Raw genomic sequence first — 14,360 nt, forward strand, 5'->3', positions numbered from 1 at the left:
GAAGTGCCGCCACTCCGTTAAACGCTAAGGAAATTCATCGTTACTAGTGACGCCGTTGATGCACTCAATTATGCCAAATCTGGCCACACTGGTGTAGATGTAGACTCAGTTTCGTCTCTCGCTGTACGTTGTAGCCAGTTGTACGGCTATGGGAGGAAGATGGAATCGCGTGCTAGTACGCTAGGATTGGTCGTGGCGTCGCCCCACTCCGCGAAGGGTTTCAGTCGAACTCGGACCTTCATCGGGCGTGGAGCGTGTATTGTTTCGTTGCGTATCAGTGTTTAAATTACTCACAGAAAATCAAGGTAAGGGAACCTTTTTGCAAAGCATATATATATATACATATCGTGGAATCCAGTCCGCGAAACGTATTCTTTGGTTCGATAATCGGTCCTGTGTGCGGGTGCTGGAATGAAAAAAAGCGTGTTAACCGACATCGGATTAATGCAGAGATAGATTGTGCGCGATAAAGTTTTAGTGATTCGGTTGCTCGGAATACGTACGTAGGTACGTTGTAAGGAAAGCAATCGTCGTGTACTTTGTAACGAAAGCAACAACAGACAAGAGACAGTGCCTCTCCCAGAAAATAAGAGGGACGGAGACGGAACGTGGTGGCGCTCAGAGTCGTCTTCTTCGTGTGTACTCTCGGGATCGATACACACAGTGCACACTTGGCGCGTCGTTCGTTCGTGTAAGGTTACGGTATGTACGGGATATTCATGCGGGTGTGCATGCCCCTTTCCATCGTCGTTATGTGACTCTGTGCCGCGTGCGTGCCCCCTAAGAGCGAGGGTGAATTTGTCGGTCTAGCCACGGAGAAAAGCTGAAAGAAAGGTAGAAAACTGTACGCAGCACGATACGCGTTATGCGGGTACCTCGTGAAACGTCACACAATCTCGAAGCGAGCGCGCCGGCGACCGATGCTGAAAGGAAACGCGTGAGAATGACAGTAAGTACGGCGTGGTTGTATAAAAAGGAGGGGAAATTCGGAGACTGAAGTTTCGTCTACCGTCGATTACAATAACGATATTTCTGTATTCGACGGGAAGATATTTACGAATCTTGCTCGATACGAAACCTAACCCACAACGAACGACACGACACGACACGACATCACACGATACGATACGATGCGGCGGAACAATATTTTCCTTAATCCATGGTTACTCGCACAATTTTTAAACGAAACGTATTCCACACGAAGTAACACTAGGAATAGTTTATTTAAACAAATTAAATTTACCAAAAAGAAGATACAGTTTTATTTTTCGTACGCCAGTGTATTATAATAAATATACCAGTGCGAGTTACTAACGATTAAACTTACATTCGACTGGAATTGAAGTATATACATATAACACGTTACACCAAAGCAAAGTGACTTTTTCAATAGATGTAAATTATAATTGATAAAGTATTTGACGCGGTTCGAAAGGATTAGAGACTATTTTAAGTACTGGAACCGCTGAAAATAGATATCTGGGTGAAATTTTTAACCAGAGTAGTTTTTCTACGAAACCAAAGGGTAATACATATCACTTAATCTCTGATCGCCAGAGTACGAATCTGGTAATTATCGTATCGAATGGATCCGACATTTTCTCGCGTGTGTTTCTGAAAGTTGGTACGGTGACCGAGAACGGAGGATAATCGCGATACACTCGATTGATATCGAGAAGCGAGAACCGCACGCACCCGTGCGTGAGACTGCCAAGTAGGTACCGATGGCATCAAGTTCAATATGTATTGATTTAATATCGATCGGTTTAAACGGCACGTTGCATTTCGTTAAAGAATCGTGAAAATTAACACCGGTCGACAGACAGCTGAAAACGCTTTACAATCATTTAGATACGTATAGTCGAGATAAGAAGGATAGCGTTGAAACTCGACTCTGGCGCAAATTATCTTCGAATTAACGTCTTGGACTGTCGTCTGGTCTGCTGTCGCACGGTATATGAACGCATATAAATATACATATACTCGTCTTTTCTCTGCGGTATTTTGAACGTAATTTGTGTTTCACGATATGCATGTAATTACTTTTCTTGTAAACGTCCAACCCATTCTTGATCCCGAATGTTTGTGTTCGATGCACGCGAGTTGAGCGCGCACCGGGTCTCGGCGATATTTGCGTTACTTTAGCTTTTAATTATAAAAGTTTCCCGGTTTTTCTTTCCGTTGTACGGCTGCCTGATTCCGAAACTTTTGATACGTGCTCGCGACTTGACCGCCGCGTCCTTTCATCCGTATACCCATTTTACTATAATCGGGACTCGTAACGACTCGCGTTTATTCGTTAAATGGCGCGCGTAACTTTTGGACGTCGTAAATGTAAATTCGTGAAACAGCTACCGTTGCGAAGTTTACGTGGTTAGTTTCGACGAGCCAAACAGACGCGCGCTTTTCAATTTCAATTACGTTCCGCGCGAGATGTTTGAATGGTTGTGCCAGAAATTAAGGGCAACCAGAATCGCTCTCTCTCTCTATAAATCTCCGAATCGAAGGTTGAATTTTTCTTTTAATTATTTCCTACAGCATTACTCGGAAGGACGCTATCTAATCTGTGAATAAGGGAAGAGACGATGTGTACGTAGAAAAACGATAGAGCGGAAGACGACGCGACGTAAGGAGTATCGTAACCATCTGGTGGGCAGGTTTGTTTAGGCGTGACACGCACGCCGCGGCGCGGCGCGGTAACGCGTAATCGTTGTAAACGAGGTGTCGCCTCTGTGCCACCATCTGACAAAAGGATAGCACCGAATGCGGGCTGGCCAGCCCTGCGAAGCGCCCTTTTTCTCCCTCGATCGAATCGAACCTGATCGCTTTAAACATTCAAGCTTTTCGAAATTTTGTTGGATACAAACGGAGAAAGTTTTCTCGTCTTGAGAATATCTTGGGCCTCAGTCCTTTGATATCAGGTAAAATCCGACGTGAAATGATAACTCGAAATGAACTTTACTATTACATACTAATGAAATGCATTACTTGGTTGGATTTGTAGCAGGAATTCTTGGCGAACGATTTTAAATAAATCGATGTGAATATGCACGATGCACGGTATACAGAATCGATGGGTAAACCGATAGAATTATCAGGAATAGCTAAAAGAAGAAAGGACAAGGCGATATAGTGAAAGGGAAAGAAGTAGGAAGCAACGACTTCCGGCGATCGATTTCTGCGCTGGCAGTTAACTCCCTCGGGCTCGGGCTCGGGCTCGGGCTCGGGCTCGAGCTCGGGCTCGGATTCGGGCCGGGTTCCTTTATGCCACGCCTTGCCGCTCGATATTTCATTTCGTTATCATCGGGTTTTTAAATCCCGTCGATCGAAATCGTCCCCATCATCCAACGATATTCGATTCTCGATCGTATCGAGTTTAATCGCTCGAATCGTAAAATGCAACTACATATTTGATTTCACCGATAACTAAGTGATGATACTTTGTCTACCGTGACTGAGAAATGACTAACAAATAATAATAATAATAAAAGAGTAAAACGTATCGTGCAGATAGATGATAAAAAATGCGATCCGATAAGATAAGCTTGATACGGTTCCTCGTTTCCACGATGTTTCACTTTTCTGCAGCACTCTTCTCGATATGAAAAATTCAAGGTGAAACTGCACTTGGAAGATCCTAGTTACCGTTCATTTTGTTACGTACGCGGATCTTCAGGCGTACCTTTATTTATCTAATTATTTTTCGAAAACTCTTTTAATGGATTCTATGGATTCTTGCAAGAAAATGTCTCGCTATCGTTCGAACACGTCAAGTATGTATTTGTAAGTTTATATCGTATGGTAAAGATGTTTGTAAAAGTTTCTACTATAGAGATTGTTGCGTCGTGCTCGAAAAAGGAGCAGATGTAACGCGCGGTTCGAAAGCTGGGGGCGCGCGAGCGCGAGCGCGTGTACCCGATAGTTTCCCACGCTGTTCGTACCACTAAAAGGAACTTGAAGAATTAACCTAACTTGTCGGCGCTCGACCCTCGATAGTTTTTTCGTTTCCTCCTTTGTTAGTGGGCGTTTAGAATTCCGGCGAGGGCTAACGACCAGCGGAAACGGAACACTCACGGTTAAGAAATTTCCTCGAGAGTCTGTCGAACAAGACAGATAATCGTTGATCGTTTGATCGGTTCGCGCGTTCTTTCGATCGATAAACGATCGACGACTGATCGATTTTCGATTAAATCGGAATCGATTGTAAATCAGGGAACTCTGTGGCCTTGCTGGTCGCGTTGAAACAGAGCAGCCAGAGGGTAATAATTCGTTAAAAAGATTCTCGAGATACTTCCGGGAGTAGCACGTGTTCTCCTCTTTGGGTATAGTCGACGACCACGAGGAGCGGAACTGAGAGCAGCTGGCACAGATTTCATTAATTAAGCGCTCGTTGCTTCCACAACGGCGCTTCGGGCGTAATTGAATCAGACCCGGGCAAAGCGTTTTCGAAGCGTCGCGTCGCCTCGCCTCGCGTCGACGATACCTAACAAAGATTAAACTGCGTCGAGAACTCGTTCGATCGGGATTAAATCGAATCTGATCTCTAGCCAGTGAAATTGGCTAGCTTGTTCGCGCGTGGCTGTCGCGGTTAGCCTACAAATTGTAGGTAGCAGCTAGGAGCGACAATGCGTTCGTTGTTAACAAACAGAGGACGAAAGCTCGGAGGTAAAGCTGCGAACAAATGTGAATACGGTATCTGGTGTTGTTGTTACAGATCTCGTAGCATGTCTTGACGAGTAGGAGGGGTTTTTCAACGGGGTTTTCGGCAGACAAGGGTTCTCCAAAATGGCGGGCGGTCAGCAGCTTCCCGAACAATACACGGTACCACCGCTCGCTAGGGTCTTCCACAGCCTGCCGCACCTCAACGTTTGTCTGCATTCGGTCAACAACACCTTCAATCCACATTCCGAAATTTACCTAGAGGTAGGTACAACATATACATATACATATTGGTTGCAGCGTTGATCTGTTTTCTCTAAAAACAATCTTGGTTATATTTATTAACGCGTGCTTTTCCAGCCTGAACTCTCCATTGTATCCACCCAATGAAAACGATCGTTTATGTCGTAAGCTCCTGTAATGTATCATGCGATCGAAATACATATTCTGTGGTGAATAGGGAACGTAACATCGAAATTTGAATCGGTTCGATCGAGCATCGAACGATTGGAAAATTCGGAAAATAAGTCTCGTGGGAATGAGAGACGTTCGTCGAGCACGATTGCGGATAAACTTTGTAGTTGGTCCGCAGTTGATAAAATAAATCGTGCGCTCCACCGTCAACAGGCTCGCGATAGCAATTCTTCGGAGCACCGGACTGGATAACATCGATATCCGGAAGTAATTCCGGCTTGATTCCGTTTTGGCGACCGTACAAAGCGATTCTCGTTGATTTCGAACAAAGTGTTTCTCTTCTATGCCCGTGAACGAAACGATCGAATGATTCTTTGGCAACGTTTCGCAAGCAGGTGCAGCTCTATTAAAACAGAGACGAACGAGATAACAGTTTTAAATATGTCGGTGCGTTTGCTAACAGTTTCTCTACCGTTTATAATCGTTGCGCGTTTTATACATATACATGTACATAAGAGTTAGAACTTGATCGTAGGATAGGTGGAAATGATTTTCCTCTCTGATCGATTTCAAATAACTAGCACAATCATGTACCTATATCGTTCTGCCGTGAATTTTCCCGCTAGGGTTCCAAGGCGGCAGAGATCGCTATAACCTGTGTCGAAGGATAAGGATCACGGACACGAAGGTAGTTCCCGACACACACTCTCTTCCGGCGGCGGAGTATTCTCGGTGGCTTGTTCCGGCGAGACGGCTGTCCAAAGAGAGCAAAAGCTTTTGCATCGAGACGGGAATCATACGGTTCTCTTCTCGAGGGGAGGTAAGAGCGACCGACCGACCGACGAAACGGATGGGCTATGCCGAGAACCAGAGAGAGAAAGAGTCGAAAAGAAGAAGACAGAAACAGGGAGGAGGAAGAAAAGGATAGGAAGAAACGCAGCTGGATGCCGCGAGTGCAGGGGAATCCAAGCAGTGTGTAACTGGAAAGCACAATGGCCGGGAAAGCTCAAACAATGCACAAAGGGTTTGGTATAATGTGCCTGGGGCAACGCGTGCGCGGGCTTTAACGGGCTTGGTACGTCACTCAGAACACCGCGACACTAGCGACGGCCTCGAGACGCTTCCTGGCCGCGACAAACTTGTTCGATTCTTTCGAACAATACTCGAAACCTCCACGAGTAATAGTCGATAATTGTTTATCGAATTCTCGTTAGTAGGTATTCTTTGTTGCGCTGCGTTCAACGTTCAAATATCTCCGAACCCCCGTACATTAATGCGTATTGCCGGTGTAATGTAACTTCCGGTGTGTAAAGTGTCATTTTTTGAGAAATGAATGCTTCACGATACATGTACATGTATATGTATATTCTGCGTTACGGTACAAGTTCCTGGTCATCGCTAACCCACTTGTTTGCATCTTCGCTTCTCTCTCGTATCTCCGTGCAACGTGTTTTTATTTCGAAAGAGTCGAAGGAATCTCGTTGCATTCGAACAATTCGAACGGTATGGAAAGTATAGCGGTGCTCGGAACCGAACTTGTTATTCTTCTTCTTCCTCGTTTCTTTTCTTTTGTTTGTATCGATCGCGCGAGTGCTCCTTCCTCTAATTATCGTTCAGGCAGGTGCACGAATAACGTAGTGTGAAAAAGAAGAGGAGGCCGACACGTGTTTCGATAAGGTTATTGCCAGTTGCATGGATACTCGAGAGGGCAATATAAACTGTTTGTAAATCTCTCGTAAAAATGTTCTTACATTTGCGATAATGTGTACGAATGCAAATTCATCGAACAGCTTCCTTCTTTGGGGATTTAAAATCTCTTATTTCTGCGTGTTTCCAACCTGTTTAAAGAGAACGATTCCCTAACGCTTTGTATATTCTGTTCTCTTGTCAGTCGTCGCACACGATCGGTGCTGGAGCAACAGAGTACGCGAAAGTTGGGTGACGCTGAGGCGTCTTTGACGTAGGGTAGGTAGAAGCCTCGAGGAAACGGCTGCCCAAGCACCCTTGATGCAACACGACCCCCCGTTAATTGGATGCCCGTCTATTGTTTTCCTCGGTTGAAAATATTTCTCGATCATGACATCGACATCACCGGGTGATCCAAGCCTTGAAACGGCGTTTTGTCCTATCTTTGGCCGTTTCTTTTCAACCTCGAATTCGATCGATGGTTAACGATTTAGCATCTCACGCCGAGTTTTACGTACTCTGCGCTTCCCTCTGTGCGTTCCATGATTTCGTACCTCGGGCTGGGGTGCAAAATCGCATTTACCGTTATTTATCACAGTCACGCGATTCTTTTATTCCGTTTCGCGGAAACAATCCCATTGCGTATAAAACGTTTAAATTACTTGCAACGTCGCTGTGAAATTAAACTTGCCGAGTGGGGAGAGTACGTTTCTTAGGTAGGGTTGTATCGAGTATCGTTACGTTTCGCGATGTGCATTAGAGAGAGCAACGTTATCCAAGTTTGTCGCGTAAATAATGAACGCAATATGTATAGACATACGCACGGGTCGATTTTCCGAGTTTCGTGGGGTAGCACGCGATCACCGAGGGTTGCTGACCCCCCGCGACATGCGAGGCTTTTTCAGTATCGTGGCAGAAAAATCACATTTACCGTAAGTCGGGGACGCTGGGCATGAACACCTTCGAAACGAACAAAATGCTTTGGTAGATTCGTGAAAACGAACGAGGTTCTAATCGTATCGTTGATCAAGTTTTAATTGTACGACGATAGATAATATCGATTTTTAGAATTAAGTAAATACGTTCGTCCGTGAAACTCTGGTCTAGTTTATCGCGCAGGCGAAATTTTTGTTCCCTCGTAAACTCGAGTCGAGCGTTAATTAACGGGGTAGCCTGATGTAAGAAAACCGTCGCATAGATCAGCGACAGCTACGGGCATAAGCATTAATTAGAAAGCGGATAAAAGGTTCGCAGGACCATTAGCGTTCGCGCATAAAGTTTGGAAAAAGGAGGGAAAAGAGCGGCAACGAGATGATTTTCGATTAAATTAAGTCAAATCGAAATACGAAATACGAAATACGGTTCGAGCGTAGAGCTAAAATAATATAAATAGGCGAGAAAGTATCGCGAAAGATTGCACGTCGATAAGTGAGGTAGTTTAATAGAAATTTTAATTGGCAGAGCCTCGGGATACTTGGAAGTATCCCCGCAGCCTGGTTAATCCTAACGTTGTTGGTGCTGCTGGTATACCTGGTAACGAGATGCTGCGACCGGAAGCCGCGCCCCAGGAGGTCGATAACACTGCTCAAGTGTTCGCTGGCCATCCTGGCGTTGCTCTGTAGCGGAGCCGTTGCCGTCGGCCTCTACGGTAACGATGACGTGCACAACGGCTTGGTGCAATTGGTAGCCGCGGCGAAGAACGTCGATGGAATCCTGATGGGTGTACGGAATCAGGTTGGTACAGGATACACGTACGGACGAACAAACATACTCTTGAACAATATCCATCCTCTTGAATCGATTCAACAAAAAATTCGCAACGGGTGAAAGTGGCTGCGTGTTATTTATCGACAAACGGTCCCGCATTTTTCCAGCATCGTAGCTATAGTTGGGACAAAATCGCTTGGCTGGTGCACCTTCCGCGAGTCGCGCGTCAGGCATAGCCCCCGTTGCACAATTCCGTTTGCGTTGCGTGTAAATCAGGTAATGTGTAACAGCAACGAGAGTATCCCGGAGATCCGTTATGGAAACGAAGTTAGCGACGTTGGTTGTGTACGCCGAGATAAATATCCCATTTTCGATTAAACATTTTCTATTTTATGTTTATTCCAAGAATAAATGTTTGGTCGAAATTACACAAATTGTAGAAAAAGCTTTGAAGAACAAACGTTCTGTTCAAGACCGACACCATAGAGACGACGTTGAAGAAAAAGATACAACCGCAGTTGACCGCGATGGGGGATGAATTCGACGCACCGGTGAACAATATGACTATGTTGGGGTTGCTGCTGGACGCACTGAACTCGACGACGCAGAACACGAGCATCGCCGTGAACCGAAGCTTCGAAATTCGAAAGCCGCTGACGGGGATCAGCCTCGCCGCGGCTATCGGACTGGGGGAGAAGATAGAGCAATTAAGGTGGCCCGTCACCATGGCTGTCCTCAGCGCCCTTCTTGTTCTTTGCGTAGTGCTGGTCGTCGGAGTAGCACGACACTCCAGATGCGTTCTCATAACGTATGTCTCTCTTGCTTTCCAAACATCGTTTCTCTCTTACTTTTCTTTTATTCATTTCGAACCTCTAACGCAAAATATCATTCGAAGCTTTCTCGGATTAAAAATTACCTGTTTCTTTGTCGCGTCGTGTTGCCTCGCCTCGCCACGCCACGCCTCGCCTTACCCTCGCCTCGCCTCGCCTCGCCTCGCCTCACCTCACCTCGCCTCGCCTCGTCAACATTAATCGTGTAGGATTAAAATCATGTACACACGTTTAAAGTCGAAGATTATTTAATCGTTAGTTGTTTCCGAAAAGGCGATAATGTTCAGCAATTGTTCCTTTACGAAACTTGCTTTCAGATTCTCCGTATTCGGTCTGTTCGCGGTAATAGTCTCCTGGCTGATGGCCTCGCTATACCTTGCGACTTCGGTAGCCTTGGGCGATCTGTGCGTGTCGCCGGACGGTTACCTAACCAGGGCAGTACCCTCGACGCTAGCCTCGGAGGTTCTTTCGTACTACACGCATTGCGAAAACACGCGCAATAATCCCTTCACCCAGAGACTGCGCGACGGCCAGCAAACGGTCAACAACATAAGACAAAACTTGAACATCGTGACAAGGTTGGCGGTCGAGCTGTTCAAGAAACAACAGCTACAACCCAAGCTTAGCAGTCTCTCGACCGACGTAAACACCGTCGACAGACTAATGTCCGGACTGACCACGTTGCTGGATTGCAAACCCCTCCACAAGCAGTACGTTCATGCAGCCAAGAGCCTATGTCACCTGGGGTTGTAAGTGTCTCCTAACGTAGACCCCGATCATCTTACCGATAAATTAACACTCGTTACGAACCGGCTCGTTGACCGTCGCTAACACGCGAATCTACCCCTCGGTGAAAACTTGTTCGCTACGGTTACGCCGGTAGACTTTTCCTCGCGCTCTTCAACATCACGAGTCGGGTTCATTTTACTTTTATCGAGTCTAATCGATCTCTACCGCTCTCTATCTGTCGGTTATCTGCCAACGAATCATCGACAAACTGACACACGTAACAAGCGATCGGCCAATTGATTTTGTCGCGACTAAAATTTTTCTACTTGCAAATTGTTCTACGACTCGAGTTGACGTGTTCGTTGAAACTTTTATTTCGTTTATTTCGCGATACTACGTTCTTAACGATCATCAAATTCCCAGGTATGGATTGACCTTCATGCTACTGGCGAGCTTGGCCGCTGGTCTCTTCTTCACTGTTCTAGTTTGGGTGGACTCTCACACCTGGATCTACATACGAAAACGGTGAGCATTGCGACCAACGACCGACTAACGCGACCAACGGTATCGTTAACGAGGACTTTGTTCTAGAAGAGATTACCACCAAGTCGACGAGCAGGATCCCTATCTACCGCCATCGGCAGCCTCGCAGGCGATAGCAGCGCGGACCCTTCGAGGCCAAGGGTCGTACCCGCCTACAGCCCCTTCTCTTTATCCGAATGCTCATGGCACTCAAAATACCATTAAGCAGCCTCTCTTGCTAACGCCGCCCCCGCCGTCCTACGCTACTGCGACTGCTCGAGCACGTCAGCTGCACGAGAGCATGCTAAAGTTTGTGCATGAGTTTTTATTCAGTTTTATTTATTAGCTACCTTTAATCTTTATCGCCCAAGTCGAGTCAGTTTTGCTCTTTCGATGTTGAAATTTCAAGATTCGTCAAACATACCAGGTTCGAACACTGTTTACTTTTTAACAATTCGAATAACTATTGTTACAATATTATCAAATCCCTGGTACTCGCACAATATTACTTATAGCACCTTTCGACAAATACTTAATCTTTACATTAATTTTTTTGTTCAAGATTGCAAGGCACGTGCGAATTTTTATCAAAGAAATCATGAAAACTTGAATTTTCAACATGAAATAACGAATCAAAAAATTACATAAACATTTTTCTTTTAAAAGTAATCTTTTACGCGATAAAGATTAAATAACAAAGAGCCGTACGAGCTGCAGAGAATTATTCTAAAACTAACTTGGCAAACTCGTTGAAAAGGGATTATATTTTATATTTCTTTCAATTTACTACATACCTTAAATAATTGTTCTGATATTTCCATATCTATTGCCTTATTAACAAACTTGTAAGGCTAGTAATTGAAACAAAAAATTGTCCCATTTCATGTTTGCCGACATGTATCGAAGACTTGCTGCGAGAACCAAAAACGCCTGGAAAGGCACACAATCGCTAACATACACACACACACATACACACACGCACACGCATACGCACAGACAGAGAGTGAGAGAGAATATCGTTACATAAAATCGTTCGTTTTATTATTCGCTTAATACGTGAGTCGGTCAATAAGTAAGTTACCCACCCATAGCAACTTCCATTCCAAAAGAGAAACACTGCTGTTAGAAAATTCTTATGGGTTAAAAATAGAGGAAGAATTGGTCTCCGTGTATCTTGCAAGTGATTGCTCCGAATCATCGATCTATCGATAAAAGGAGAAAGATGGTGGTTATCCCTCGCGATAATGCTTTAATAAATTATAAATTATATTAATATATAAGAAAAATATGGCTGGGAATAGTTTAGACACGGACAACGAAACCAAAGTTTAAAACGGTATCAGGAAATTGGACGCAAATTCTTTCAAGACACGCGATCCATAAATTAGTTTGACGTTATGAAAAATGCTTCTTCTTGGATCAAAAATTCTGTTAAGGAAGCTTTATCTTATTGACATTTCTTTTTTTAGAGACGGGGGTGTAGCTTACTTATCGACGTACATAGACAATCTACTTTTTATTCAACGTTATGAGATGTGCTGATTTTCCATTTTTATCAATGTATTGAAATGGCTCAGTTACAGTTTACAGTGTTATTTGTTAATGTCAATAGATACTGTATTAGGATCTGAATGCTGCTTTAATTGTGTACGACGCTCGAGTGGTAACGACACAAGTTACATGACGGTACAGTTATTGATCACTTTTTTTTAATCGCGAATGAAAGTCTGTCGACTCGGAAAAAATAAATTACACGCGTTTAATCGCGTATCGGTACAATAACTGTACAAACGTTTCGTGTACGTTCCGTTCCGATGTTCTTACAGCATTTTCGAAATTCAAACTACATTGCTACATATTTACCGAGATACTATTAATTTCGATACTCTTTGTGGTCGATGTTTCAAGTGAAAACGTTCGCGTTTATACGGAATCATTAGCGATAGTGCGCTTATGTGCGTGGTTTCGTTTCTTTAATAGCGTTCGTACTTGATTTCTTTCCTTTTCTTTCTTCTCTTTATAATATACATCTTTAGATTGTTTCATGATTGAACGAATGATCCAGAATCCCTACGATAGGAATACAGAGATTTAGATATCAGATAACTGTTCGAGAGAAAGATAATGCTGCAACTTTATTCGTTTCGATTTGCTATTTACAGAGGTGGGGGTGTTAACGGGAGCGGAGGAGGCGGGGATCACAAATCGTCTCAGCATAATCAGCAGTCGACAGGTGGACGAACTGAACACCGTTCTGGACTCGGAGATCAACCTGGTCAGTACGCGACTTTGAGCAAACAGTGCAAGACCCTTGAGTCCAGTGATTTCTACTGAGGGCACGCCCCCGCAGGGCCCGGTAATGTCAATATTTCGTTAAACAATTTATGGGTTAATTTGTCTCCAAGATACTATCTCGAATACCCACCGGTTAGACGAACCTTTTTTACGCTGCGTTTCTACAAACAATTCAATCGATATGGAGCTAAAAAATGCTTGGTAGATCTCGTTCCATCTACGATACAACACATATGTAGACAAGCACTTCGTTTACGGTTTCGGTATACAGCTGTCTCTGTATCTTGTTATCGACGCAGACAAATTCGGTGAATCGAAAAACCTTGTGTTTGAATTGCAGGTAGAGAACCACCTTGGACACCAAGCGTGGCATCATACACCGGTACCCTGTCTCACAATTCTCACGGACCCGCTCATTTAGCCACTTTTCAAGATTCTCGAAAGACCCAGACTCTTGATCCAAAGAATCTAGCGAATCTAAAGAGAGGTCCGACACCGGCTTGGAATCAGAGTCGTCCGTTGCCACCGAATCCTGCTAGTCAGCCGACTTGGGAGTTCGAATCACGCTCTCAGACCAACATGAATCAGTTTCGTTCGTTGGTACGCAACAAGGCGCCGAACATCCGTATCCAGGATCAGATGCAAGACCAAGTGCGAACGTTGGACAGAAATTTCACGAGAAATCAGTTCAACGGCGCTGCTCAGGTCAACGCTGTGCCAAACATGTACGGCACTTACATTCGTGCGCAGTCCAGGCAGGATAATAAGACAACGGTGGCTACGTTGAGCCAAGTGCAAGGTAGCGATCCAAATCTCTACGCCGTTACCGAACTGTAATTCGAAAATCCAACTCTCTAAACTGCCATATTCCTACCAAGATGATCCATCATGTTTTTATCGTTAACTCTTCACGATCGTACCACGTTCCGATGCATATACCTAACTTTTGACGCGATATAATCGACAAATTCTTCATCGTTCTCTCCTCTTCGATCTTTATGCCATAGTTTATGTCGAACGTAATGGTGAGAGAATCGATTGGCCGCTAAAGACGCTTTTTTTTGTTTGCTAGCTCTCGGCGGACAAGTCCGTCAATACCGGTCTACGTACTTATTTAGATTAAAAAGGTATCAACGAGATCTGACCTAGTCGATAGCTAACAAAGGTAGATAAAGCGAGATCTTTAGAATTCTGTCTTCCGCCAACTCGACTAATAACACTTCCGTGGCGACTGACCAACCAATTGATTTCGTTCCGTATACCAAAATGCAAACCAAAGTCCAAAACACGTTCGTTAAGGGTTAAGTATAGAAAACCTCGTGGATCGCGTAGGACACGCGCGCGAATATCATTACCGTCGAACTACTTTTTCAAAAACATCTTCTACACTTTTTAACGATTTATCTAGCGATGTGCGTACATTAACGCGCATTTGTTCTTTTTTTTTATTATTTTTTTTTATACACATATATATATATATATATATATATAAATATATATATAACACACCCGAAATGG

At 44.3% G+C, this 14,360-nt stretch overlaps 1 protein-coding gene across 3 annotated transcripts; it reads left to right on the forward strand.

The window, feature by feature from the left end:
• On the forward strand, positions 1–13,409 carry LOC122395419 (protein tweety). 3 transcript variants are annotated; one of them, XM_043392977.1, is made up of 9 exons: positions 1–305; positions 4,715–4,923; positions 8,221–8,493; positions 8,940–9,274; positions 9,614–10,045; positions 10,449–10,550; positions 10,620–10,856; positions 12,710–12,903; positions 13,183–13,409. In XM_043392977.1, the coding sequence occupies exons 2-8, from the start codon at positions 4,786–4,788 to the stop codon at positions 12,879–12,881; spliced, it is 1,689 nt and encodes a 562-aa protein (XP_043248912.1). In that variant the 5' UTR covers positions 1–305; positions 4,715–4,785; the 3' UTR covers positions 12,882–12,903; positions 13,183–13,409. The 3 variants fall into 3 exon arrangements, with proteins under 3 accessions (XP_043248912.1, XP_043248913.1, XP_043248910.1); XM_043392978.1 differs by lacking the exon at positions 1–305 and adding an exon at positions 816–949 and having other exon boundaries at positions 10,617–10,856; XM_043392975.1 differs by lacking the exon at positions 1–305 and adding an exon at positions 816–949.
• The last annotated feature ends 951 nt before the right edge of the window (positions 13,410–14,360 follow it).

Source organism: Colletes gigas, unplaced genomic scaffold (genome assembly GCF_013123115.1).
Source record: "Colletes gigas isolate AHSC1104 unplaced genomic scaffold, ASM1312311v1 Colletes_gigas_Sc00005, whole genome shotgun sequence".
In the NCBI taxonomy this organism is placed as follows: domain Eukaryota; kingdom Metazoa; phylum Arthropoda; class Insecta; order Hymenoptera; family Colletidae; genus Colletes; species Colletes gigas.

Bases quoted from the DNA above. Each gene is read 5' to 3' on its own strand.
- LOC122395419 (XM_043392978.1), top strand. From the start codon at position 4,786: ATGGCGGGCGGTCAGCAGCTTCCCGAACAATACACGGTACCACCGCTC. The intron at 4,924-8,220 runs GTAGGTACAACA...TTTAATTGGCAG, and splicing joins ATTCCGAAATTTACCTAGAG to AGCCTCGGGATACTTGGAAG. The intron at 10,551-10,616 runs GTGAGCATTGCG...ACTTTGTTCTAG, and splicing joins TGGATCTACATACGAAAACG to AAGAGATTACCACCAAGTCG.